This window comes from Bufo bufo, chromosome 8, assembly GCF_905171765.1.
Source record: "Bufo bufo chromosome 8, aBufBuf1.1, whole genome shotgun sequence".
Classification (NCBI taxonomy): Eukaryota; Metazoa; Chordata; class Amphibia; order Anura; family Bufonidae; genus Bufo; species Bufo bufo.
Window position 1 is genome coordinate 5340403 of NC_053396.1, and position 27848 is coordinate 5368250.

At 48.6% G+C, this 27848-nt stretch overlaps 1 protein-coding gene across 1 annotated transcript in view; it reads right to left on the reverse strand.

Moving 5' to 3' along the window:
• MED27 (mediator complex subunit 27) overlaps positions 1 to 27848 on the reverse strand; it is a 124964-nt gene that overhangs the window by 52895 nt on the left and 44221 nt on the right. The window contains exon 3 of the mRNA XM_040405934.1: positions 18163 to 18293. Coding sequence (XP_040261868.1) covers positions 18163 to 18293 — 131 coding nt within the window. The remainder of the gene's footprint in view (positions 1 to 18162; positions 18294 to 27848) is intronic.

Below are 27848 nucleotides of genomic sequence, written 5' to 3' on the forward strand. Positions count from 1 at the left end.
CCAGTCATCGGGACCCCCACTAATCGCTAGAACAGTGACACTTGACCCCCAATGACAGGTTTTACAGGAGGCCTACTGACACCACTAAACCCTTTACTGCAGGGATGTCAAACTATCGGCCCTCCAGCGGTTGCAAAACTACAACTCCCAGCATGCCCTGATAGATGTAGGCTGGTAGAAGTAATAGTTTTGCAGTTTTGCAACAGCTCAAAGGCCATGAGTTTGACATCCCTGCTTTACTGCTTGCGCTGAAGTTTTCTACTCCATTCACATCTAAAGCTACATTTCACAGGGGCATTGTGGGAGGTAAACGCTGCATGGTAAGGGCTCAGTTGTTAAGTCACATGACTGGCGGCAGAGTGGACAAAAACCGCTGTGTGCGGTCAGGGACAAGGCAGCAGAATGCTGAATGCAGCTCTGAATGTGAACAGTGGAAAACCGGAAACAAGCCGTATGGAGACAATCCCAGGAATCCTGAGGATCCAGAAGAAGACGAGACCAGTTTGGCTCTGGTCGCAGCGCCTGCCATTTGGGGGAGATTTTAAAGCGACAGTCCCTGACTGCAGTCGTGTAGGCAGGGAGGCTCTTTAAGATGCGAGACGCGTCATATTGTAATTTATTTATCCGGTGGAGACTTTCTGCAATGCAGCACGCTGGGACGCGCAAATATCACCCTGCGAATGCCGGAGGCCTTGCCGCGAAACGAGACGATCGGCCCGTGATCTAGAAGAAAGGTGAAAATGAAAAGATGGAAGGTGGGGGGAAAAGAGTGGTCCCTGGCACTAAGGAGTGGGGGCCACAGGGACGGAAAGGTGGAGAAAAAAAGTTTGAGCGGAAACTGACTGACGCCACATATTTTGTGAGTTTCTGTTGGCGATTTTCACCACGGACCCGCGGCAGACATCACCCTAACAGCAGCCTAAAAAACTCCTTTAAAAATGGTTGATCTGGTTAAGAAAATTTTTTTCTCCAGAAACAGCGCCACTATTGTGCATGGTCATATAAGGAACTGCAGCTCATCCCACTTGAATACGACCCGTGGACAAGAACAGCGCAGGATCTGGGGAGGGGAAAAAAAACAAAAACCATTTGCTTTAATCCTCCATGACCCCGCCAGGATTTAAAGGGATTGGCCGATTTCACGTAAATCGCGTTCTACAACGCGACTTTGTGTACTCATTTCTCACAGTGTACATAAATCGCTGCTTGCTGTCAGTGAATGGGAACATTCTACTTTACATCCAGCGGCTGGCCTAGTCCTGCCCTCACGAGAGATGGGTTGTTACAATGTATCAGTGTCTGCTTGTGCTGCTACACAGGACTATTTTCTTACTTAAAGGGATTGTTCACAGTCGGATTTCATTGTAAATGGTCTGTGGAAAGCTGGGTGACAGCCCGCTGTGGGCGCAGACATGACCGGTGTAAGTGGTTGCCTCCCTTAAATCAGTGACCCGACCCGAAATAAGTCCCCATCAGAGGACGACTCCAGGTCTTGTAGCCCCCCGGTCTCCTCTCTTTCCCAGGATGCTCTGCAGCTGTCTAGTTACCAGCTGGAGCGTGGAGCGCAGACCTCTCCAGTCCTACCCGGGCACATTGATATGCATCTAGGAGGGTATGACCTGCTCAGCGCACAGCTGGCGGCACACAGCGAAACGCGCGCTGCAGATGGCTCTCCTGCAATTGAATTAGCGCAGACCCAGCAACACCAGCACAAATAGGAAGGGTCAATGAAGAGGCAGCACCAGAGGAGAAGTAATTACACCTGCGCTGGAGATGCCGATGATTGACAGGGGCGGCTATACTGCAAGGTCACTCACTCCTTGATAGGACACGGCCCGTGCTGTCTGCGGCCCCCCGCCATCCTTCATCCCATCCCTCCCTCCATCGCTTACTTCTTCAGGAGAGTGGCCTTCACCACCATCCGGAGGAGAACACATAATAGCCAGGGGTAGCTGCCAAATTAAAGGGGAAGGGGGGCGGGGGGTTAAATCCTTACTGCAGTCCTGCATCAGATTTATGCAGGTGAGAACCTCTTTGCTGACAGGTATTCAGTGAGCGCCAGACTGATACATTGTAACAAACTCTCGGTGCTGCTACACTGGATATATTGTAACAAGTTTTCAGGATCTAAACAAGAATCCTTCCATTCACTGACAGCAAGCAGAGGCCTATTTGGAAGATGTTCAGTTATTTACTGCGCCTCCTTTCATTTGTGAATTCACATAGGGCGAGATGTGAGGGCAGAGCGGGCGGCAGCGCTGGCACCGGTCCTGCTTCCTCAGCCAGTGCCCAGACAGGACGAGCAGATGTCTTGTGCCATCAGCCTGGTACAGGGCGTCACGCCGCACAGTCGCTCCCCAGTGCCGCCCGCCTGACACCTCGTGCTCCGCTCTCCTGCCATGTCAAGCGTGTTTTCTGTGAGGCTGTCGATCCGTTTGGCAGGTAATCACCCGCGCCTCGCGAGCGCTCATTAGGGCGACTACGCCGAGTATTGACCCGAGCGCGTGACAGAGGAACTGCCCGAGACTGGAGGCGGCTGCATGGACTGGTCACAGCGGACCCTACCTACGCCAGGACGGGGAGGGATCACGCAGCCACGTTTCCCCGATCCTGGACAAGCACTTTAAAAGAGAAACTCCGCCTGTAATTAATGCTGCTAACGTTTTTAACTGAGAAATTCCTTCCATCTCATAATCTAGAAAGTCCGATAACCCGGCATTTATAAAAGGCCCTTTACACGGGCCGAGGATCCTAAAGATAATCGCTAATGAGCACTCACAGGGTAATCGGCGGTACATTTACACCACCAGATAATCGCAGATTAACAATTACCGTTAGGATTCTCAGCCGGAGTAAAGGAACGCTTCCTTCCCGACAATCTGCGGCTCTGTCGTCCCAGAACTAGGCAAAGACTGTGAAATGTCTTTGTAAACATGAACAACCCCTTTAAAGAACCCCTCCAATGATCAGGAAACTGCTGGAGTGGCAATTCCCTAATCCGCTTTACAGGGGGTGTCGCCCTGTTCAGGATACCCCCATTAATTAAGTGATAATATCAGCCCACATAAGGGATGGTCCATGGTGAAGCACCCCATTACTGGAATCACAGGGGTCGAGGGGATTTGTCTGCACTTTACGGCACTGCTGTAAAACAGTCTAACGCAGCAGATACAGAAATTGCCTTACTGTAATTCCTACCGAAAACCGTGAACTACGCAGCGGTGCCAGGGACCTGTTCGCTCCCATCCATTTAAAGGCTGTTTAAAAAAAAAAAAATGACGACTGCATTTTACTCATTTTGGGCTAAAAATAAGTTTTTTAATTGGTCTTTATTAAAAATATACTGAGCTGTTCTGTCACAAAGGGTTAACTGTTTTTCTTGCAGTGTGAACCGTACTTTTTTACTTTCACTTTGTGCAGGTCATCTAAAAAACCCTTATTACTAAAAGGACTAAGCCACATTCGGATCAGTAAGATAAGGATCGAGCTATAATGAGTGTTTAGAAGGTCAGAGATCAGGAGCCGTCCGGTGAGCCGGCTGACGGGCAGAGAGAAAATTCAGATCCTGCTACTAGAGAATCTCAGCCCTGTACAGAGAAAAGGGCTCCATATTTTTAAAAAAGACCAATTGAAAAATGTATTTTAAAGAAAAAGATTGTCCCTCAAAGTTGTACATAGCCTTTAAAGGTGAGAACAGTAACAACTGCTGCAGGCTCACTCAAACACAACCATCCGAATCGTGACAATGGCGAGAGACACAGATCGCAATTGTTAATTTGCCTTTAACCGGCAAGACAAAACTGGAACAGAAAGAGCTTTATTCACACGGGAAATGAAGCGCAAAAGCCATATTTATACTCCATTCACATCCAGAGCTGCACCAACAGAATGCAGCTTTGCGTGACTGGACTAGAAAATATCTTCTTACCCGTCTCAGACAATGCAGCGGGTGTGAGTGTTAAGCTGTGAGTGAATTTCGGATGAGGCTTGATAGGGAGTCGCTGCCTTGGAGGATGTCTGCTGACCCGTACCACCACTAATCCCCCCCATCCCATTGTAAAATGAAGGCAGAATCCACTGGGGACTCTCAATCGCTGCTCGTCCATCAGAACAATCTCCTCCACACTGTGGGAGCCTCGGCTAAACCAGGATTCACCCTCCCGCCGGGAATAACTCGCCCAGCCTTGGAGTATAGATTTACTTAATAAGACGCCGGGAGGAGGGGGCAATATGAAATAAATAGACGCGGACTGCAGGGGTTATCCCATCTCAGTCCATGGGGGGTATTAGACAGAATAAGAAGGGGGAGGGGGCGTTACAGAGTCGGTTCACTGGCAGAGACGAAGCTAAATGCAGTGTCTGTATGCCGCCAATGTGAAGACTATATAGGCTGGGTCCTGCACTGGGGCGCTCCGGGGACTGGGTCCTGCCCTAGGCGGCTCCGGTGGCTGGGTCCTGCCCTAGGCGGCTCCGGTGGCTGGGTCCTGCCCTAGGCGGCTCCGGTGGCTGGATCCTGCCCTGCCTCGGTGGCTGGGTTGTAGGGCACTCCGGTGGTTGGGTCGTGCAGTGGGGCACCCCGGTGGCTGAAGTTCTTCAACCTTTACAGTCTACTAGATCATCCAAGTGGTTAGACAGGTGGTCTCCATCCTGTGGCTCTCGAGCTGTTGTAAATCCACAGCTATCAGTTTGGCCTACAGTTGTCAGGGCCCGTTGAGGCTGGGTCCTGCCCTAGGCGGCTCCGGTGGCTGGGTCCTGCCCTAGGCGGCTCCGGTGGCTGGGTCCTGCCCTAGGCGGCTCCGGTGGCTGGGTCCTGCCCTAGGCGGCTCCGGTGGCTGGGTCCTGCCCTAGGCGGCTCCGGTGGCTGGGTCCTGCCCTAGGCGGCTCCGGTGGCTGGGTCCTGCCCTAGGCGGCTCCGGTGGCTGGGTCCTGCCCTAGGCGGCTCCGGTGGCTGGGTCCTGCCCTAGGCGGCTCCGGTGGCTGGGTCCTGCCCTAGGCGGCTCCGGTGGCTGGGTCCTGCCCTAGGCGGCTCCGGTGGCTGGGTCCTGCCCTAGGCGGCTCCGGTGGCTGGGTCCTGCCCTAGGCGGCTCCAGTGGCTGGGTCCTGCCCTAGGCGGCTCCGGTGGCTGGGTTGTAGGGCACTCCGGTGGTGGGGTCGTGCAGTGGGGCACCCTGGTGGCTGAAGTTCTTCAACCTTTACGGTCTACTAGATCATCCAAGTGGTTAGACCAGTGGTCTCCATCCTGCGGCTCTCGAGCTGTTGTAAATCCACAGCTATCAGTTTGGCCTACAGTTGTCAGGGCCCGTTGAGGGTTGTAGCTGGGCAGCATTTGCAGAGCACTGGGTACAAAGTCTGACAGGCTAGACATCCCGGTGACCAACCCACTGCCCTGAGGGTTCTATCACCTTAACATTAGCTAATGGGAGTTGTAGTACCTCACCTATACTTCCCCAAGATTATGCAGGTTTTTTTCCTTTACTCCCTCTAAAATTAGGACAACAGGGATTGTACAAGAAGATGGGAGACGAGAGGAACCCGGGGAGACAATAGGAATAAATTAACAGAGAGAATTTTATTTTTAGCCAAAGTAGCACAATTCGAGGATTGATTTTCTGTCTGCAGGATTCAAACAGCTGTCTCCGAAACAAAAATAATAAAAAGGAATGGCGGCTTCTGTGCAGAAAACCTCAAACATGTAGGAACCTTCTATGTGGTGCCAACCGGATACTAAAAATACCCCAGATGAAAAGATCCTCCCCTCTCGGCAGACGCCATCGGAGCCTTTGTGTGAAGGCAGAAGACTTAGTAGGAGCTTGGCGTCTCTCTGGAACCCTCACTGCTGAATTTATTTCCCTGGAATTAAAGGGAACCTGAAAGAATCACGATCTGTATAGCGTCATGATTGGATAGCGCTAAAAATGGGGCGTCTGGTTTAAAAAAAAAAAAAATAGAGCAGGCCCCATTCAATACCCTCAATTGTAGGCAAATTCCTGCAGACCTGAAAGGCTCATGCACTACAGAGACAGTTCATTGATTTCAATGGGCGGGTGTAATTCTTCATTCTGCCTGTGGTGGCACTGCAGGGAAATCAAACACTTGCTGCAACATAAGATCGAAGCGGATCACACAGGCTTCAAGCAGCAGGACAACCTGTGATCAGCTTCTGGTACCGCTCGCTATTCAAAAGGGATTGTCCAAAGTGGAGCGCATCGTTAGGCAATTTCATCAAATTTCCCACAAATCTACATATACTATAAAAAAAAAAAAAATAGGGCCCCTGCCTAACATGGCAATCATAATACTGTGGCAGAGCACAGGGGCTTTGGGTCCCTATGGTCACCACGTACTGGGTGTGATTCCTATCTTTGCATCCCCTTGCTTTGCTTCTCCATTCACAATCAAAGTGACATATGACCCCACATCCACGCTTTGGATGTGACTGGAGTATAAGAGTAATTTAAAGTTGTTGACCAGAATTCGAAAAAACCCAAACTTAAAAGGGGTTGTCCTGGATTTGAAAAACATCGCCGCTTTATGTCTAAGGGTTGCAAGATTGGCTCTATTGATGTGAACCAGCTGCAATACCACAAACAGACAGAGGGCAGGGGTGGCACTGTCTTTGGAAGAATGCAAGGATGTTTGAAGATACGGCAGACCGTAGCGCTCTTGGGGTACATCTATGGTTGCACAAATCTAAGGAATATTTCCTGCCAAACCGCGTGCGGCGCGAGCACAAAAAAAGATGGTATTTTTCAGGGCATCTCAGTCGGGATGATAAGCAAATGCGGCTGATTGACTGGCAGGTCGTCAGCGAGGCTTTGTAGCCGTTCCAGCCCCCCCGCCCCCCTCTCTATAACAAAAGTGCTAATTGGAAGCGCGGTAGCAACATCAGAGCTTTGATGTCGGCTTCAAATATGAACTTGAGCTGACTTTTCTGTCTCTGTCCGACTGTATTAAACGCCTGAAATATGGAGAGGAAACTTTTCCCGTGCATACTGATCCGCTCAGACAGTTCGGGGAGGACTCCATCACTTCTGTGACACCTACCGAGGGTTAACAAATTCTGCAGATGGACTCAGCGGAAAGCCTAGCGCGCGGCGCGTTTCAGTATTCCAAACTCATGCACAGCCTGGAATCAGGACGACGCTTATGTAGATTTCAAGGGTATTTGTAACCAGACGGGTCAAATTCGTGGAGCTATGAACTCAGGAGAACATCCCAGACAGGGCAGCGCTAAAGCGAGTCAAAAAGGGGGGGCATACGGGAGGGGGGGATTAAGTGAGGATCCATTGAGTCCAATGGGGCGCAGTGCAATGCTGGAGCCCACGTGGTATTCACCAGTATCTGCAGTTTCAGTTTTATAGGGCCTCCTGGCTCCTTTAAGACCAGGAATGGGAGAACTGGTCTTGGCACGATGCTGTTTAATATTTAACAGGGTCTTGCTAGCGCTGGGCATGACCGTTTGTAAGATTTGCAATGTACGGATGAGCAGTTTTGCTGGAAAGAGGAAAAAATAATAGACATTTAATTCTCAGCAGGGACGCAGAGATAGAACTGTCACCGGCTCCCAGCAGCTGTCATGTAGGGAGAAGACAAAAAGGAAGCAGTGCAACCCCGATTAGATCAGTGAAGAGCAGCCGAGAGGTTAGACACGAGCTGCGAGGCAGATTTAATATGGTATCAGATAGCACGGGAGCTGCAGATATGTCGGGGGGGATGTGCCGTCACTAGAGCCGCGCCAGAGCTTTACAGGCCACGATTCCAGGTGATAGATAGCCCCCCGTTGCAGTGGGAATACATAAGACTGTAGGGGTGACACAGGTTACATTGATGGACAGGGAAGGGCAATAGATTTCTTGTAAAAGCCTCCATCAAGAAAAAGGAAATGTAGCAGAGCTAAGAGTGCGCCATTCAAAGGGCTCTAGTGGCTTACAGTAGAGGCCATGCTACGAAGGCTGGCCATTACCTAGAAATTCATAAAGTATGCTTATTCGTGCCAAGTTGCTGACTCTTCCCAGTACAGCCATCTGTTGCCGACAAGTCTTCCCAGTAGAACTCTTTCTTGCAGACAGTTTATTCCTAGTACAACCAACTCTCGCCAGCTTCTCAGGACAACCATCATTAGTCGACAGGTTCCAAGTCTTTCTAGTACAACCAGCTCTTACCAACAGGCTCTGAGTCTTCCCGGTAGAACCATCTCTTGCCAACAGGTCCCGAGTCCTCCCATGCATAAGAATCTCTTGAAAACAGGTTTCGGCTCCAGCACAGCCAATGGCTTCTGAATCAATCCACCACTGTCATCACTTGCAGATAAAATCCCTGTCTTCTCAACAGGTTCAGAGACTTCCCAGTACAAGCTTCTCTTGTCGGCAGGTTCAGAGTCTTACTAGGACAAACACCTCTTGCTGAAGGCTACAGGTCTTCCCAGTACAACCATCTCTTGCTGACAGGTTCTGAGTTTTACCAGTACAACCATCTCTTGCCAACAGGTTCAGAGTCTTACTAGTACAAACACCACTTGCTGAAGGCTACAGGTCTTCTCAGTACAACCATTTTTTGTTGACAGGTTAAGAGTCTTCCGAGTACGACCATCTCTTCCCGACAGATTCAGAGTCTTCCCAGTACAACCATCTCTTGGCAACAAGTTTCAGCTCAGTCCGTATTCCCATTTCTTGATGACACGTTTCGACTTCTCCAACAGGTTCTGAGTCTTTCCACCACAACAAACAGTAACCAACAGGTTCTGTCTCTTCCCAGCACGGACAACTTTTGATGACAGGATACGCTCTCCCCAACATGGACATATTTTGACTGGATGTTTCAACTCTTCCCAGTATGGCCATCTCTTGCCTACATGTTCTGACTCTTCCTAGCACAGCCAACAAGTTCAGATTCTAAGACCAAACCTTGCCATCAATTTCTGACACTTCCCAACGTGGGCCAACTCTTGGAAACATGTTATTCCTAGCATGGCCAACTTTCACAGACTCTTCCCAGCATAACATCTCTTAAAGACAGGATTCGACTCTTCTCAGAACGGCCAAGTTTCAGAATCTTTCTACCATAGCCATCACTTCTAGATAGGATTTGTGTCTTCCCAAAACAGCCAACAGATCCTGGGCATCTCAAGCCTACAGGTTACAACTCATCCCAGCACAGCCAACAGGTTCTAAAGGCTTTACATCACAGTCAACTCTTGCCTACAACTTCCAAGTCTTCACAGCAAGGCCATCTCCTGCCAACAGACTCCAAGTCTTCCAGGCATAGCCAACTTTTCTGGCAAGTTCTGCCTCTTCCCAATGTGAGCCAACCCTTGCTGTTGTAGGCAACTCTTGCCAACAGGTTCTGAGAATGTTTAGCACGGCCATCTCTTTCTGACAGGTCACGACTTTTCCCAGAACGGGTCAACTTCAGCCTCTATATACTGATAGCTGCGATGCGGGGTGTGGTGGAGAACATTTTAGAAGGTTGCAGTTCCTTCTGCCTGTTGGAAGCAGATGTTATGAGCCTCTTCATTTTTGAGGAGCATTTCTTTTCTTGCTCTTCTCTATTTACAGGTACATTATGGAGCCAATTAAAGCTATTTTTGTGCCGGGGATGCAGGTCGTGTAGCCGATAATTATAGACGCACATATATAAAAACCTCTAATCTTCTCTGTCACTTCCTAGAGATTGATCTCCACTTTATGAACGTCCATTTGTCTTTGACTGGTAGTGTCCTTGCAGCCGCATGTGGTCAGCCTCCCCCCTGACAGTTTCCGTGAGCACATCTGCCTTTTTCCGCCTGGAGAGAGATGTAAAATATATATATATACATAACCCAAAAGCGGAGGCGCCATTACCATGGCTGGGGTTACAGGGGGGCAGCAGCAGCGGCTTCTAACGACTCGATCCCTGGGTATAACAGGCGGAGGTCTGCAAGATGTATAAAGACGAGGACGCGAGGCGTGTTTCGCATCTCACACCCAAATTTTGAGCTGGTAATGACCAACACAGTCATTATACAGCTAACGATCAATTATTGGGGACATATGCATCCAGAGCAGAGGTGCTGCTGTAGTAATCGGTTGTGTCTGGTTTAGGAGGCGCTTCTCAAGCTGTAATAAATATATATACATTATGGCGGTGACATACAGAAGACATTGCCTAGCGCCACGCCATGCCCGTCAAATGCACCAATGATTACAGTTTTCCATAATACCATGCACTGGAGCACGTCAATCTGAAAGGCTCTAATAGCTTTGTTCATCCAGTTCCTCCAGGTTCCTAAATCTATTGTAAATACTGATAAAACAGACATAAAATAGCGGTCTGATTATACCCATGTCAGCCACAGAGATTAGTGACTGCCCTGAACTACATAGAAATGCAGAGTCAGCAACTAGCGGTCACGTGGATGCGTCTACCTCAGCGCAGCTTCTCACATCAGGGAGGTAGCGGTGTAATTACAGAGGCAAAGTACACAAGATGGACGGACATGACGGGTAAAGGAGGAGAGGAGAGGCAGGCAGCGTCTGTGTACACCTGCAGATGGGTGAGCAAAGAATGAGCTCTATGGGATAAGAAAATGGCCAACGATAATTCCAATCCAAGACAACGTTCAGAGTAGGAAGATCAGCTCTGGAGAACAAACTTCCGATCTGACAAGTGAAATACTGTGCACGCCAACAGGGAAGGAGAGCAAAGGTTTATAATTCTGATGGAGAAGCAATCACATAGTGAGCAGGAAGGTTTCTGGCCTACTGGAAATGGCTGATAACAGGGGGCAATAGACTGTTTTCTCCTGTCCTACAGTCATCCTCTCCCCTGAAATGGCTGATAACAGGGAGCAATAGATTGTATTCTCCTGTCCTACAGTCATCCTCTCCCCTGAAATGGCTGATAACAGGGGGCAATAGATTGTATTCTCCTGTCCTACAGTCATCCTCTCCCCTGAAATGGCTGATAACAGAGGGTAATAGACTGTATTCTCCTGTCCTACAGTCGTCCTCTCCCCTGAAATGGCTGATAACAGGGGGCAATAGACTGTATTCTCCTGTCCTACAGTCATCCTCTCCCCTGAAATGGCTGATAACAGGAGGCAATAGACTGTATTCTCCTGTCCTACAGTCATCCTCTCCCCTGAAATGGCTGATAACAGGGGGCAATAAACTGTATTCTCCTGTCCTACAGTCATCATCTCCTCTGAAATGGCTGATAACAGGGAGCAATAGACTGTATTCTCCTGTCCTACAGTCATCCTCTCCCCTGAAATGGCTGATAACAGGGGGCAATAGACTGTATTCTCCTGTCCTACAGTCATCCTCTCCCCTGAAATGGCTGATAACAGGGGACAATAGACTGTATTCTCCTGTCCTACAGTCATCCTCTCCCCTGAAATGGCTGATAACAGGAGGCAATAGATTGTATTCTCCTGTCCTACAGTCATCCTCTCCCCTGAAATGGCTGATAACAGGGGGCAATAGACTGTATTCTCCTGTCCTACAGTCATCCTCTCCACCCCTGAAATGGCTGATAACAGGGGGCAATAGACTGTATTCTCCTGTCCTACAGTCATCCTCTCCACCCCTGAAATGGCTGATAACAGGGGGCAATAGACTGTATTCTCCTGTCCTACAGTCATCCTCTCCTCTGAAATGGCTGATAACATGGGCAATAGACTGTATTATCCTGTCCTACAGTCATCCTCTCCCCTGAAATGTCTGATAACAGGGAGCAATAGACTGTATTCTCCTGTCCTACAGTCATCCTCTCCCCCTGAAATGGCTGATAACAGGGGGCAATAGACTGTATTCTCCTGTCCTACAGTCATCCTCTCCCCTGAAATGGCTGATAACAGGGGGCAATAGACTGTATTCTCCTGTCCTACAGTCATCCTCTCCTCTGAAATGGCTGATAACAGGGGGCAATAGACTGTATTCTCCTGTCCTACAGTCATCCTCTCCCCTGTAATGGCTGATAACAGGGGGTAATAGACTGTATTCTCCTGTCCTACAGTCATCCTCTCCCTTGAAATGGCTGATAACAGGGGGCAATAGACTGTATTCTCCTGTCCTACAGTCATCCTCTCCCCTGTAATGGCTGATAACAGGGGGTAATAGACTGTATTCTCCTGTCCTACAGTCATCCTCTCCCCTGAAATGGCTGATAACAGGGGGCAATAGACTGTATTCTGCTGTCCTACAGTCATCCTCTCCTCTGAAATGGCTGATAACAGGGGGCAATAGACTGTATTCTCCTGTCCTACAGTCATCCTCCCCCCTGAAATGGCTGATAACAGGGGGTAATAGACTGTATTCTCCTGTCCTACAGTCATCCTCTCCCCTGAAATGGCTGATAACAGGGGGCAATAGACTGTATTCTCCTGTCCTACAGTCATCCTCCCCCTGAAATGGCTGATAACAGGGGGCAATAGATTGTATTCTCCTGTCCTACAGTCATCCTCTCCCCTGAAATGGCTGATAACAGGGGGCAATAGACTGTATTCTCCTGTCCTACAGTCATCCTCCCCCCTGAAATGGCTGATAACAGGGGGCAATAGACAGTATTCTCCTGTCCTACAGTCATCCTCCCCCCTGAAATGGCTGATAACAGGGGGCAATAGACAGTATTCTCCTGTCCTACAGTCATCCTCCCCCCTGAAATGGCTGATAACAGGGGGCAATAGACTGTATTCTCCTGTCCTACAGTCATCCTCCCCCCTGAAATGGCTGATAACAGGGGGTAATAGACTGTATTCTCCTGTCCTACAGTCATCCTCTCCCCTGAAATGGCTGATAACAGGGGGCAATAGACTGTATTCTCCTGTCCTACAGTCATCCTCCCCCTGAAATGGCTGATAACAGGGGGCAATAGATTGTATTCTCCTGTCCTACAGTCATCCTCTCCCCTGAAATGGCTGATAACAGGGGGCAATAGTCTGTATTCTCCTGTCCTACAGTCATCCTCCCCCCTGAAATGGCTGATAACAGGGGGCAATAGACAGTATTCTCCTGTCCTACAGTCATCCTCTCCCCCCTGAAATGGCTGATAATAGGCAGTAAATGGCGAGTAGCAGGCCGGCCCTCCTCTGTAGTATGGCAGACATCCCGATCTCTCCGGAGCCGCGGTGATTGATAGGTAAGACGCAGGCGCCACTTCCATTCACAGACACCATCTAGCAGCCGGACAGGTGTGGGAATGGAGTGCAGTAAAGTGAATTTGCCGTCCCGGCCGAGCATTATCACATAACATCCCGAGGACGTGCTCGCTGATGAAGCTCGCTCTGGAGTGCGCTAATGTGATTGGTCGGCCACAGGAGACTCTTCAATAGCTGAGAGAGCACAAGATGGCTCAGTAATCAAATATCACGGGGAAAGTGCGCCCTGATGAGAAAACATGAGACGGCCTCTATGCCAATGACTGCCCCGTATCATGTGACCCACCATCCAATATGGCTGCCTGTTCTCCCATCTACCAGGTGCTCTTTTTTTACCCCTTCACAGTCCTAGATCACCAGGGATGTTATTGTTAATCTCCTAAAAGGTGGAGACCACCAGGGATTTTTATTTTTACCCCTTCACTCCCCTAGCCCACCTGAGATGTTATTACCTCCTCTCAAAGAACTAGAGCACCATGGATGTTATTTTTAACCCAATTAAACCCCTAGACCACAAGGGATGCTCTTATTAACCACTTTCAACTAGTGATGTCATCATTAACCCTAGACTACCCAGGATGTTATTGTTAAACCCCCTCTAAGCTCTAAAACATCAGATATGTTATTATATAGTATAGACTACCAGGGATGGAATTAACCCCTTCACTGCACTAGACCACCGGGACGGTATTAACTCCTTCACTGCACTAGACCATCAAGGCTGTTTTATGAACCCTGTCACTGTGCAAGAACATCACCCTAAAGCACTAGAACCACAGGGATGTTATTCTTCCCTTCACCGGCCTACACCACCAGGGATGTTTCAAACCCCTTCACTTACCTAGGCCCCCAGGGATCATATCATTAAACCCTTCATCCCCCTAGGACACCAGGGACGGGATCTTCAGTCCATGCCACATTACAAGTACAATGTTTTTTCTCCACTGAATTTTGCCATTCCAGCGGGACGAACATTTGTAAAGTGCAGCATGGCGTGGCTTTACCAGTCAAAGGGATATATGGGGAGATGATGCAGTACGGAGAGGTGGCTCAAAAAGACGGGGGCGCTGCTGCTCTGGCGATGGACAGAACTCGGAGCATCAGGCTCATAAGTGACGGCGCTCCCCTCCCCCACCTCTCTCCACAATCATCCTAATCAAGAAGCCATTTAGCCGGGATGTAAAGGACTGAACTAGCCGGGGATCCCCCTCGCTGGAAACCCAGACACCGGCCATTAATTCTGCCAGGAGCACGGCACGCAGACGATCCCCGAGGTCTCCGCTAATGGCTGTGGCGCACTGAAGGATCTGTCAGGCGAGCGCGCCGCCGTCCTGGCCCAATGATTTCGTAATGATGCTCTCTTGCGCTGAGAGCGGCGCTGGGTTAACGAGCGCACACGCAGGAGGATGTCAACACGGAGCCTCCCCGGGGGGAGGGGAGATCACAACGACTAGTACTCACTTGAAAAATCACAAAAGTGACGACAGCGGTGTTAATGAAAAATACCAATTATAGAATTGGCTTTCTATTTCCCCTCCCCCGTACAGGTTGCATATAATTAAGTAATTTAGTAGGACCTGGGGTTCTGTTAACCATTCGAGTCCCTGCTTTCAAGAAACGGGGAAGATAAAGGGAAGAAGCAGAAGTCGTTATATAGGATATAATGCAGTTGTGCTGCAAAACTACAAACTCCCAGCATCACGGCAAGTGCGCCCACCATGCCCAGATCTAAGCAGTGCACTGTGCAAACAAGCCAAGAGCAGCATTATGATTTCAGCTCTGGATGATGATGGAGTTGTGTGTAATTCATTGTGTTTCCATGTCGCAACATTTTCAAGACCTCCGTTTGCTGTCCTTGAATAAGATCATTCCAGAGACTGAAACCCCTTCCTGGCCTAGCCCTGCTCGCGCAGCTTAGGTTCGCGAGACGGTATCTAGCTCCTGCATACGCTGATACACTGCAACAAGCCCATCAGCTGTGTGAGCAGGACCTACAGTAGGAGGCCGTTTAGTCTGTGGATCTTGAAAATGGCAAGTAGATTAGACGCAAAGCTCCGTTGTCCTCCAGAGCAGAAATCAGAATTCTGCTTGGGTGTTATTAGCGCTCCAGCTACCGAAGCTTCCCTGCCGCCTCCTGCTGGTTCAGTGTCTGCAGCAATGCATTCGGGGACTTTCAAAGATGCAGGCCCGTCTTCCTACAACACAGTGTCTTATTGGATAGTCCATTCAAAGGCTGCAAGCAGCGATCTTGACAATGGTGAAAAGGAGAAACACAAGGTCTCGCAGAAGGCGCTGAAGAGTGAAATAATCTCTCTATTCCTAATCTTCAGACACAAGTGGAACGATTCCGCTCCTGTGACCCCTTTACGTTTTGATGCCTCCCCCCGTACGACGCACATGGCGTTCTCCTCGCACCACAAACTCGTGATGTGTGTTTACCACCATAATCTGTGACATCAACAAAGTCCCCCTTAATCCTTCTACGTGAGCAGGACAAGCCGCTGCAAATCCACCAGCCGGAACGGAGCAGGAGACATCGATTAAAGGGGTTTTCTGGGACTTTAAAAGGGGTTGCTCAGGATCAGAAAACCTGCAAGTCCGGTCCATGGGCCAAGCCGCAATACCACACACAACCTGTGGACAGGGGCGGTGCCAAAGAGAGCAGCCATGTTTTTTCCGACCCTGGACAACCCCTTTAAATGAACAGTTCAGGAAAAGCAAGAGGGGGCGGAGCATGACACCAGAGGGACCGTGTGTGGACTGTGGGGGTTTCCCAGGAGCAGAGGAAAAGCTGAAGGACGAGATGTGAGGAGGATTCGCGCCCAGAATGCGGTCATCGCCGCCGTCTAGGGTGGGGGGACAGACTCTAAGGAGATTAGACGGAGCTTACCGAAGGTCAGGAGCCCCGAGGCCACAGACATGAAGAAAAAGAACATCTGCAGAACGCAGTGTGAACAGCGGCGTCTATGGCGCCGCTGCTCACACAGATCTGACACTCGGAAAGAAGGTGCTTTCATGTTCTGTAATGGTGTCCAAACTGATTGTCACCCAGCTTTCCCAGAAACGGATATAAATAAGAAAAAAAAGCCGCAAATCTCCTTCATCCTGGTCAAGGAGAAACGTTACCCGGCACATGAGGCGCGGAGGAGCCGCCTTTACTCTGTGCCTCCTGTCCTGACCCGTTATGTAATCGTCACTAATACCCCTCGTCTAATCCGCCTCGTCTGGACCGATTATATATAGGATAGCCGCGGACCCTGTCTGGAGAGATCCCGCCTTTCTGTGGTTTACGCAATGCACTTAAAGGGGTCGTCCATTTGATGCTGTGTAGTAGCCTTCAATATAAAAGGTATTTCTCCCCGTTATCAGCCATTTCTGGTTGTGCAGAGACCTCCCACCCCCCATAACAACTACTTCTCATCTCATATCTACAGTGCAGACACCCTTCTATTCCCTTATAGGTGTGTGGCCCTTTAAATACGAGGTGAGATTGAGCGTCCCGTTGGAGGGGCCCATCCCGCAGCTGTTCCGAGTCTTGGTGTCTCTGATATAATTATGAGGAATGTGGCTTAGAGCTGCGCTACGATGCGGCGGTCAACACCAGCGAGCGCGTTATCCTGCGCACAGATGTGGAGAGGACGCCTGGGGCATTACCTTTTGATGCCTCAATAGACTACATTTTGCCCAAAAAAATTGTACAACGTGCTGGTGTAGGGTACAGCGGGCAAGAGGAGGTGTGGGGAAAAGCGCCTAACGAGACGCGACAAAACACAGAGTGCGGCGCCACTGTGATAATTTAGGCGCAGCCCTTCTGGTCTAACCTTGAAATCCCCCCATGACTTTAGGGGTGCAGGTTCCTGTAGGGTGCTGGGTACTGGCCACTGCCAGGGTTCTGGGTGACAACCCATGTGCCCATAGTTTAGGCTTCCAAGTGGTTGTCACACAGCTGCCCTAAAGGGGACAGCAACCCCCGGCACTGCAGCCGTTGTTAAACTATAACTCCCAACATGCACACTTTATCAGAACACCATGGAAATGAATAACGCATGCTAGGAGTGGTGGTGCCAGAGGATTAGATTAGGTGTGAGAACACCCTTCAAAACTGAGGGGGCGGAGAAAGACTTGGGGACTTGCCCCCCCGTGTCATGCCCCGCCCCTCAGGCCCCCACTGGAGCTGCCTGGAGTGTTCCTTTAAGCAGTAATCCACAAGCACTGTGGGTCACCTGTTCCTGGCGTGATGGAGCAGATGGCGTGATTTGTTTCCAGCGGGTCGTCGTGGGCCGTGGGGGGGTGAAGAGGATGAGCGCCCGATAATGAAACTTGTAGGCCGCAGATCTGACTCGTATTAGCTCAGCCCCGGCCTTGTACAAATACCTATCTCCGTGTGCTGCAAATGCAAACAGTGTTTTAATTTTTAATTAGTCCGCTCTCTGTGCCGCAACTCGGCAGAGGAGCCGGGGCGCGGGCGGGGGGATTACCGCTTCATTACAGCGTCTCTGCGCCCGATCCTGCCAATATTGCCACTTAATGCTCTGCAATAAGATGGAGGAGTCGATGCGAGACCTCTGGAGACGGCAAAGTACAGAGAAGAAAAGAGTCGCTTCACCTCTGGCACATGACAGGGGTCAAAGCTATGGAAGGCGCTGGGACGTTGGCACAAAACCCGCAAGGAGTCTGCAGCAAATGCCATTTACATGTTATTCGCCATAGATTTACAGCAGAAAAACCCGCCAGCATTGGACCTAGCCAATGAAGTGAATCAGAGTTCCCCTTAATAACCCCCAGGAATGAAGAGCCTCGAAGGTCCTTGAAGATGCAAACCTCAAAAAATTCATAATTTAATCTAAGACCAGCAGGGAACAGACAGCATATTTTAGGGGCTCGGGCCCTCACACGGGGCCACTATGATCTTTTAGTAGCCAAGCATTGAAGACGTCCATTGAAGACAACATGAAAGGTTAGGGTCTAGCAGCCAATGCTTCTCAATGGTTTCCACAAAAGGGCCTCAGACTGACGGGTGTACTCACTGGGGCGGGAGGACGAGGGTCGTGGGCTGAGCCTTGGGTCTCCTCTTGGCCGACACTCCCATCTGGTTGGCAGAGCGTTTCAGGGACTGCTGGTTCAGGAGTCCGGAAGCCAGGCCGGCGTGGTACTGCAACTGTGAAGAAAAAGCACTGGGTCAGATCCCAAAATATCGGACTGGGAAGGGGGGGGGGGGGGGTTAAGTGGGGATATGCAATATACAATTCAATGAAACAGTAATATGCATTATGATGAGAGGAGATGAGTGTAGGGCAGCTGATGGTTCCCAGGAGGCTCATCAGGGGGATCGGTATTACCGGCACCACCGGGGGGACGCACCGTACAAACCAGTAACCTGACAGGAGCCTAGTGAGGCAGAGCAGCCGCAGGACCTGAGGGCGATCACACCGGATAATGACCTGTGCAAGAAACATCCGGGCAACAGACACAATATATATATATATGTTCCTACAGTCATCCTCTCCCCTGAAATGGCTGATAACAGGGAGCAATAGATTGTATTCTCCTGTCCTACAGTCATCCTCTCCCCTGAAATGGCTGATAACAGGGAGCAATAGATTGTATTCTCCTGTCCTACAGTCATCCTCTCCCCTGAAATGGCTGATAACAGGGGGCAATAGACTGTATTCTCCTGTCCTACAGTCATCCTCTCCCCTGAAATGGCTGATAACAGGGGCAATAGATTGTATTCTCCTGTCCTACAGTCACCCCACCCCCCTGAAATGGCTGATAACAGGGGGCAATAGATTGTATTCTCCTGTCCTACAGTCATCCTCTCCCCTGAAATGGCTGATAACAGAGGACAATAGATTGTATTCTCCTGTCCTACAGTCATCTTCACCACTGAAATGGCTGATAACAGGGAGCAATAGACTGTATTCTCCTGTCCTACAGTCATCCTCTCCCCTGAAATGTCTGATAACAGGGGCAATAGACTGTATTCTCCTGTCCTACAGTCATCCTCTCCTCTGAAATGGCTGATAACAGGAGGCAATAGACTGTATTCTCCTGTCCTACAGTCATCCTCTCCCCCCTGAAATGGCTGATAACAGGGAGCAATAGACTGTATTCTCCTGTCCTACAGTCATCCTCTCCCCTGAAATGGCTGATAACAGGGGGCAATAGACTGTATTCTCCTGTCCTACAGTCATCCTCTCCTCTGAAATGGCTGATAACAGGGAGCAATAGACTGTATTCTCCTGTCCTACAGTCATCCTCTCCTCTGAAATGGCTGATAACAGGGGGCAATAGACTGTATTCTCCTGTCCTACAGTCATCCTCCCCCCTGAAATGGCTGATAACAGGGAGCAATAGACTGTATTCTCCTGTCCTACAGTCATCCTCTCCTCTGAAATGGCTGATAACAGGGAGCAATAGACTGTATTCTCCTGTCCTACAGTCATCCTCTCCCCTGAAATGGCTGATAACAGGGGGCAATAGACTGTATTCTCCTGTCCTACAGTCATCCTCTCCTCTGAAATGGCTGATAACAGGGAGCAATAGACTGTATTCTCCTGTCCTACAGTCATCCTCTCCTCTGAAATGGCTGATAACAGGGGACAATAGACTGTATTCTCCTGTCCTACAGTCATCCTCTCCCCTGAAATGGCTGATAACAGGGAGCAATAGACTGTATTCTCCTGTCCTACAGTCATCCTCTCCTCTGAAATGGCTGATAACAGGGAGCAATAGACTGTATTCTCCTGTCCTACAGTCATCCTCTCCCCTGAAATGGCTGATAACAGGGGGCAATAGACTGTATTCTCCTGTCCTACAGTCATCCTCTCCTCTGAAATGGCTGATAACAGGAGGCAATAGACTGTATTCTCCTGTCCTACAGTCATCCTCTCCCCCCTGAAATGGCTGATAACAGGGAGCAATAGACTGTATTCTCCTGTCCTACAGTCATCCTCTCCCCTGAAATGGCTGATAACAGGGGGCAATAGACTGTATTCTCCTGTCCTACAGTCATCCTCTCCCCTGAAATGGCTGATAACAGGGGGCAATAGACTGTATTCTCCTGTCCTACAGTCATCCTCTCCTCTGAAATGGCTGATAACAGGGAGCAATAGACTGTATTCTCCTGTCCTACAGTCATCCTCTCCCCTGAAATGGCTGATAACAGGGGGCAATAGACTGTATTCTCCTGTCCTACAGTCATCCTCTCCCCTGAAATGGCTGATAACAGGGGGCAATAGACTGTATTCTCCTGTCCTACAGTCATCCTCTCCCCTGAAATGGCTGATAACAGGGGGCAATAGACTGTATTCTACTGTGCTACAGTCATCCTCTCCCCTGAAATGGCTGATAACAGGGGCAATAGACTGTATTCTCCTGTCCTACAGTCATCCTCTCCCCTGAAATGGCTGATAACAGGGAGCAATAGATTGTATTCTCCTGTCCTACAGTCATCCTCTCCCCTGAAATGGCTGATAACAGGGAGCAATAGATTGTATTCTCCTGTCCTACAGTCATCCTCTCCCCTGAAATGGCTGATAACAGGGGGCAATAGACTGTATTCTCCTGTCCTACAGTCATCCTCTCCCCTGAAATGGCTGATAACAGGGGCAATAGATTGTATTCTCCTGTCCTACAGTCACCCCACCCCCCTGAAATGGCTGATAACAGGGGGCAATAGATTGTATTCTCCTGTCCTACAGTCATCCTCTCCCCTGAAATGGCTGATAACAGAGGACAATAGATTGTATTCTCCTGTCCTACAGTCATCTTCACCACTGAAATGGCTGATAACAGGGAGCAATAGACTGTATTCTCCTGTCCTACAGTCATCCTCTCCCCTGAAATGTCTGATAACAGGGGCAATAGATTGTATTCTCCTGTCCTACAGTCATCCTCTTCCCTGAAATGGCTGATAACAGGGGGCAATAGACTGTATTCTCCTGTCCTACAGTCATCCTCTCCTCTGAAATGGCTGATAACAGAGAGCAATAGACTGTATTCTCCTGTCCTACAGTCATCCTCTCCTCTGAAATGGCTGATAACAGGAGGCAATAGACTGTATTCTCCTGTCCTACAGTCATCCTCTCCCCCCTGAAATGGCTGATAACAGGGAGCAATAGACTGTATTCTCCTGTCCTACAGTCATCCTCTCCCCTGAAATGGCTGATAACAGGGGGCAATAGACTGTATTCTCCTGTCCTACAGTCATCCTCTCCTCTGAAATGGCTGATAACAGGGAGCAATAGACTGTATTCTCCTGTCCTACAGTCATCCTCTCCTCTGAAATGGCTGATAACAGGGGGCAATAGACTGTATTCTCCTGTCCTACAGTCATCCTCCCCCCTGAAATGGCTGATAACAGGGGACAATAGACTGTATTCTCCTGTCCTACAGTCATCCTCTCCCCTGAAATGGCTGATAACAGGGAGCAATAGACTGTATTCTCCTGTCCTACAGTCATCCTCTCCTCTGAAATGGCTGATAACAGGGAGCAATAGACTGTATTCTCCTGTCCTACAGTCATCCTCTCCCCTGAAATGGCTGATAACAGGGGGCAATAGACTGTATTCTCCTGTCCTACAGTCATCCTCTCCTCTGAAATGGCTGATAACAGGAGGCAATAGACTGTATTCTCCTGTCCTACAGTCATCCTCTCCCCCCTGAAATGGCTGATAACAGGGAGCAATAGACTGTATTCTCCTGTCCTACAGTCATCCTCTCCCCTGAAATGGCTGATAACAGGGGGCAATAGACTGTATTCTCCTGTCCTACAGTCATCCTCTCCCCTGAAATGGCTGATAACAGGGGGCAATAGACTGTATTCTCCTGTCCTACAGTCATCCTCTCCCCTGAAATGGCTGATAACAGGGGGCAATAGACTGTATTCTCCTGTCCTACAGTCATCCTCTCCTCTGAAATGGCTGATAACAGGGAGCAATAGACTGTATTCTCCTGTCCTACAGTCATCCTCTCCCCTGAAATGGCTGATAACAGGGGGCAATAGACTGTATTCTCCTGTCCTACAGTCATCCTCTCCCCTGAAATGGCTGATAACAGGGGGCAATAGACTGTATTCTCCTGTCCTACAGTCATCCTCTCCCCTGAAATGGCTGATAACAGGGGGCAATAGACTGTATTCTACTGTGCTACAGTCATCCTCTCCCCTGAAATGGCTGATAACAGGGGCAATAGACTGTATTCTCCTGTCCTACAGTCATCCTCTCCCCTGAAATGACTGATAACAGGAGGCAATAGACTGTATTCTCCTGTCCTACAGTCATCCTCTCCCCTGAAATGGCTGATAACAGGGGGCAATAGACTGTATTCTCCTGTCCTACAGTCATCCTCTCCCCTGAAATGGCTGATAACAGGGGCAATAGACTGTATTCTCCTGTCCTACAGTCATCCTCTCCCCTGAAATGGCCGATAACAGGGGGCAATAGACTGTATTCTCCTGTCCTACAGTCATCCTCTCCCCTGAAATGACTGATAACAGGAGGCAATAGACTGTATTCTCCTGTCCTACAGTCATCCTCTCCCCTGAAATGGCTGATAACAGGGGGCAATAGACTGTATTCTCCTGTCCTACAGTCATCCTCTCCTCTGAAATGGCTGATAACAGGGGGCAATAGATTGTATTCTCCTGTCCTACAGTCATCCTCTCCCCTGAAATGGCTGATAATAGGGGGCAATATACTGTATTCTCCTGTCCTACAGTCATCCTCTCCCCTGAAATGGCTGATAACAGGGGGCAATAGATTGTATTCTCCTGTCCTACAGTCATCCTCTCCCCTGAAATGGCTGATAACAGGGGGCAATAGATTGTATTCTCCTGTCCTACAGTCATCCTCTCCCCTGAAATGGCTGATAACAGGGGGCAATAGATTGTATTCTCCTGTCCTACAGTCATCCTCTCCCCTGAAATGGCTGATAACAGGGGGCAATAGACTGTATTCTCCTGTCCTACAGTCATCCTCTCCCCTGAAATGGCTGATAACAGGGGGCAATAGACTGTATTCTCCTGTCCTACAGTCATCCTCTCCCCTGAAATGGCTGATAACAGGGAGCAATAGACTGTATTCTCCTGTCCTACAGTCATCCTCTCCCCTGAAATGGCTGATAACAGGGGCAATAGACTGTATTCTCCTGTCCTACAGTCATCCTCTCCCCTGAAATGGCTGATAACAGGGGGCAATAGACTGTATTCTCCTGTCCTACAGTCATCCTCTCCCCTGAAATGGCTGATAACAGGGAGCAATAGACTGTATTCTCCTGTCCTACAGTCATCCTCTCCCCTGAAATGTCTGATAACAGGGGACAATAGACTGTATTCTCCTGTCCTACAGTCATCCTCTCCCCTGAAATGGCTGATAACAGGGGGCAATAGATTGTATTCTCCTGTCCTACAGTCATCCTCTCCCCTGACATGGCTGATAACAGAGGGCAATAGACTGTATTCTCCTGTCCTACAGTCATCCTCTCCCCTGAAATGGCTGATAACAGGGGGCAATAGACAACATGCTGCAGGGTCAGAGCCTCTTTGAACAGATGACCCATTCGGATATTTATCTCAGAAGAAGCGGGAACATTTCCAAGGAGACCATGGTGAGGATCAGAGACGCTGGCGCCTGCACCCGCCGTGGCCTCGTACCATTCACACCGCTCATTAAGCGTCAGCCGCAGAGAGCGATGGAGACGATTTAATGAACGCGGGAACTGAAGGTCCAGGCAAGTTCAGGCGGAAAATGAGTAATTGACACCGATGACAGATAAAACATTTTTTTTTCTCCTGAAGACACCAATTAAATCCCGGAGATAATCGCACGGAGCGGTGGCGGAGGAGGAGAATACGGATTCGCAGCGCTGTCATGGAGGCCTTCCAGGCAGACATCCGAGAGATGGCTCTTTTAACACGAGCGCTCCTCTGTTCACATCCCTTGCCTGGGGGACGAGCGCCTTGATATCCGAACACTTTCTACCGTCAGGAAAAGCAGATCTCCAAGTGCTGAATCTGCCGAGGAAATACAGGAAATTCAGGCCAAGATATTAAAGGGGTTCTTCGGAAGGTACACAGACCCCTAGCGATCAGATGTGATCTGTGAGGAAACCTGGAATTGTTCAGTTTACCTGCAGCACACCCAGAGGGGATATGAGGCATTACACAATGTCCATTCGCATCAAGGGGTTGTCTGTGTAACACAGGGCAGGACGGGTCCTCCAGAGGGAGTCATGCATTCTGGCCAAGAGATGAGGATCCTGAGGACACCCTGTAATAACCCAGAATTACCTAACAGGGTCTAGGACCCTTTAAAGGGCCCCACCACCCATAATAATAGGTGTAGTAACGTCATGTGGAAGGAGCAGGAACCCAAGTGCTTTTCAGCCCTGTGATCGGGGTCTAGAAGAGATCCAGTCACCATGATCTTCTCCAGAACAAAGGTGCCCTTTAACACTGCGCAGAGATTTCCATTACTGGATTTCTGACTCTAAATTCTATGTGAAAGCAACATAAAAATCAATGGCGATGTTGGGTCCGATTTATAGCGGCTGTGCCAATGGGGTTTGAGCTCCTGGTGCTCCAAGATCAAAGACGTCTCCAAGGTCGTCATCTCACTGGTGTCTAATCCACCTTTGTGGTTGGATGACAAATATTCCCAAACTAATAGACAGCAGGGGCTAGAAGTCCTCCTGACAACTATATCAACATCTCACCCAGGGGTGGGCTGGGGTTGTCGACAGGCGGTCAAAAATGGTGCCCAGATCTGGTATACTGAACCATTCCAGTACTCTGGGGTGTAAACCAGAGAGATCGACCAATGAGATCCTCCCATTTCTGCTCATGGGTGGAGCCATCCCGCTGACGGTTTCCACTCTATCAATGCTGTATGGTCCAGCAGAGCCAAAAAGGCCATTTTTCTACAATTTTTATATTTTGTGCAATCATTTTCCCGCTCTAGATATCAGGCAGCTTCCGATAATTGATTTTAATGATATGTAGAGATGTTCTGCCAGCCAGAGTCACAAATCTCAGCAAAAATTTGAATTTCTTCACCCACAAATTCTTTTCCTATCTAAAAAAAAAAAAATTGAAAAAAAAATTGGGCTGAGAAGCTTTGAAAAGACAAATGCTTCAAAATGTCAGCGTCTGGAGGCTTCGATCCTGCGAGGAGAGCGTCATGGAAGAAGAAGGAGACAGCTTGGCAGAAATCACACTCTGGAATGTTCCTTTCGCTTCTCCTCTGATCTCTTCGAGAGGCGGCGTATTAAAAAAGATGGTAGCGAGATCAGCCGCTGGATTAAAAATGGATATCTGCAAGCGGAGGAGGGATCAGGAGGAAAGCTTTCCAAGCTCTCATATGAAGGGTTCGCAATTTTGGGAAGTCTGGCTGGTACAGATGTAGCAGAGCTGAAGTTGTCATTTGTGCCTTTACTTTTTTTTAAGGGGTAAGAGCCAAGTAACAAACACAGCTCTGCTATGATCTTTTTTTTTACCCTTCCTTCCGGTCAGTATAGTCGGCGTGCGTATTATGGCGGCTGCAGCAAATGGGAGTCAATGGACAGAAAAAGCGTCCATGCGGAGCGACAGGGGAGCTGCGTACATAATGTAAAGATGTCATCGGACACAGTCATGGTGTACGAAGCTGAAAACAGGAAGAGTCATAGAACATGGGCTCCAGTGACAGTTAAAGGGGTTAAATGACGGTATACCGCTAGAATATGCAATCACTCCATGATCGTCGGGGTCCAAACTGACCCTGAGAAGGAAGGGGCTGCAGCGCATGTGTAGTGCTGCGCCTCCTTCACACTGCACAGCAGCGCTCACCAAAACGGGGACGTCCTGCTGCGCTCTTTATTTTCAAGATCAGAAAGGTCACAGGGGTCGAACCCCCACCGATCAAAAGGCGATACCACCCATTAAAAAAAAATAATAATAATTAAATAAATAAAAAAAATAAAAAATCTATTTGGGGATGATCATCGCCTTTTGCTGCACCCATAATGACCGTGCTAAGAATGGCACGAATTTTTCCTCACCCCAAATATTAAAATATTTTTATACAGTATGACAAAAAAAAATATATATATATATAAAAAAATAAACTCACTACTTACTTCCCAGCATCTCACATGAATAACATTAGATTTAAAAAAACAAAAAAAAAAACACAGAATTATATAAAATGTAGTAAAAATAAAATGTCGACTAAAAGAGTAACAGACAGTAAAAGACTAAAAGTAATCGACTTGAAACTGACAAATGTAATGAAAGAAAACAAGTCATACAAATTAAATAAGTAAAAAAAGACAGGATATCAAATAATATACAGGCGATGTGTCACACAATATATTCATAAAAGACTATAAAAATTATCTATGATGTCAGAAGACAATGGAAAATATTATATAAAGCAAATAAGAAAGGAAATGTAAGAAAACGTAAAATATCAGAAAACACACGATAAAATAATCCGGAATATTATAACAAAATTACCCAGAAAACTACAATAAAAAATAGCCTAAAATGGTATATAAAATTATCTACCGTAATTTATTACATAAAATGTAAAATATTATAAAAAGATGTGGAAGTTAGTATTCTATAAAACTATGCAAATATTAGATAAAATTATGTAAGATCATATAAAATGATCTAAAAATTAGCGCAAATGATTGCATAAAATATAAAAACACCCAACGTAAAATAATCTAAAATATTAATGTAAAAAAAAATCTAAAATCAACTAAGAAATAAAATAAAAGGCTAAAATAACATAAAACAACAAAACAAACTAGAATTCCGGAGTAGAGACATTTATAGACTGGAATCTATTGGCATCTGCCCGTTATATCGAGGACGTGGACGTATCCCCCCCCCTCCCCCCACCATCTTAGGGCCTAAAGTCCATAAGCAAACCATTACAATGTAGAAAACTGCCATTTAAAGGCTGAAGAAGGTCAAAGTGAAGGCAGCGGTGTGCGAGCGGAGGGATGCATTATTTAAGCAGCAGACCCCGGATTCGGGTCCATGCATATTTCATCTTAAGGGGACAGAACCTCGGAGCTTCCAGGTCGCGACTCTCGGCCGCGCAGCGTGCGGTGGGAATCTGCATAACAAAAACCTTCCCGCAAACTATCAGTTTATTGTGTGGGCCCCGACTGAAGGCGCCCGGGCCGTACATGGCAGGATGAATAGGCCCCGAGTAGAGACCTCTCCCGCGCCGACGCCTCCATGTTCTGACTGGATTATTACGGTCTGGATTTGCATGTTCAGAACCTACAAGAGCGGCAGAAATACCCTGGGAGCCGAATACAGCGCTGGAGATGATGGATATGAATACTGAACATCCAGCAGCGAGAGGAGGAGAGAAGATCGACATGTGATAGACCCCCGGGTGACCGGGCCGGGGATACACCGACCAAATAGACCAATCTCATCATCTCAACTTAGTCCTACACTTTAGTGTCTTAAAGGGCTCTGTATTAAATATCAAGTGATTATACGGGTTGTATTATAAAACCGCCACATAGTCCCTGCTCTAACTCGTGACAGATGTCCCAAAGAGGGTCCATCCTGAAGATTTCTGGTTCATGAGCATGCTCAGTTTTCAGCTCTAAGCCACCATTGCTTGGTATGTGGCCCTTTAAGAGGTCTACTAGCTTGCCTTTCTGGTTCCTGGGTATGCTCAGTGCACATGCGCAGGAAGACGGT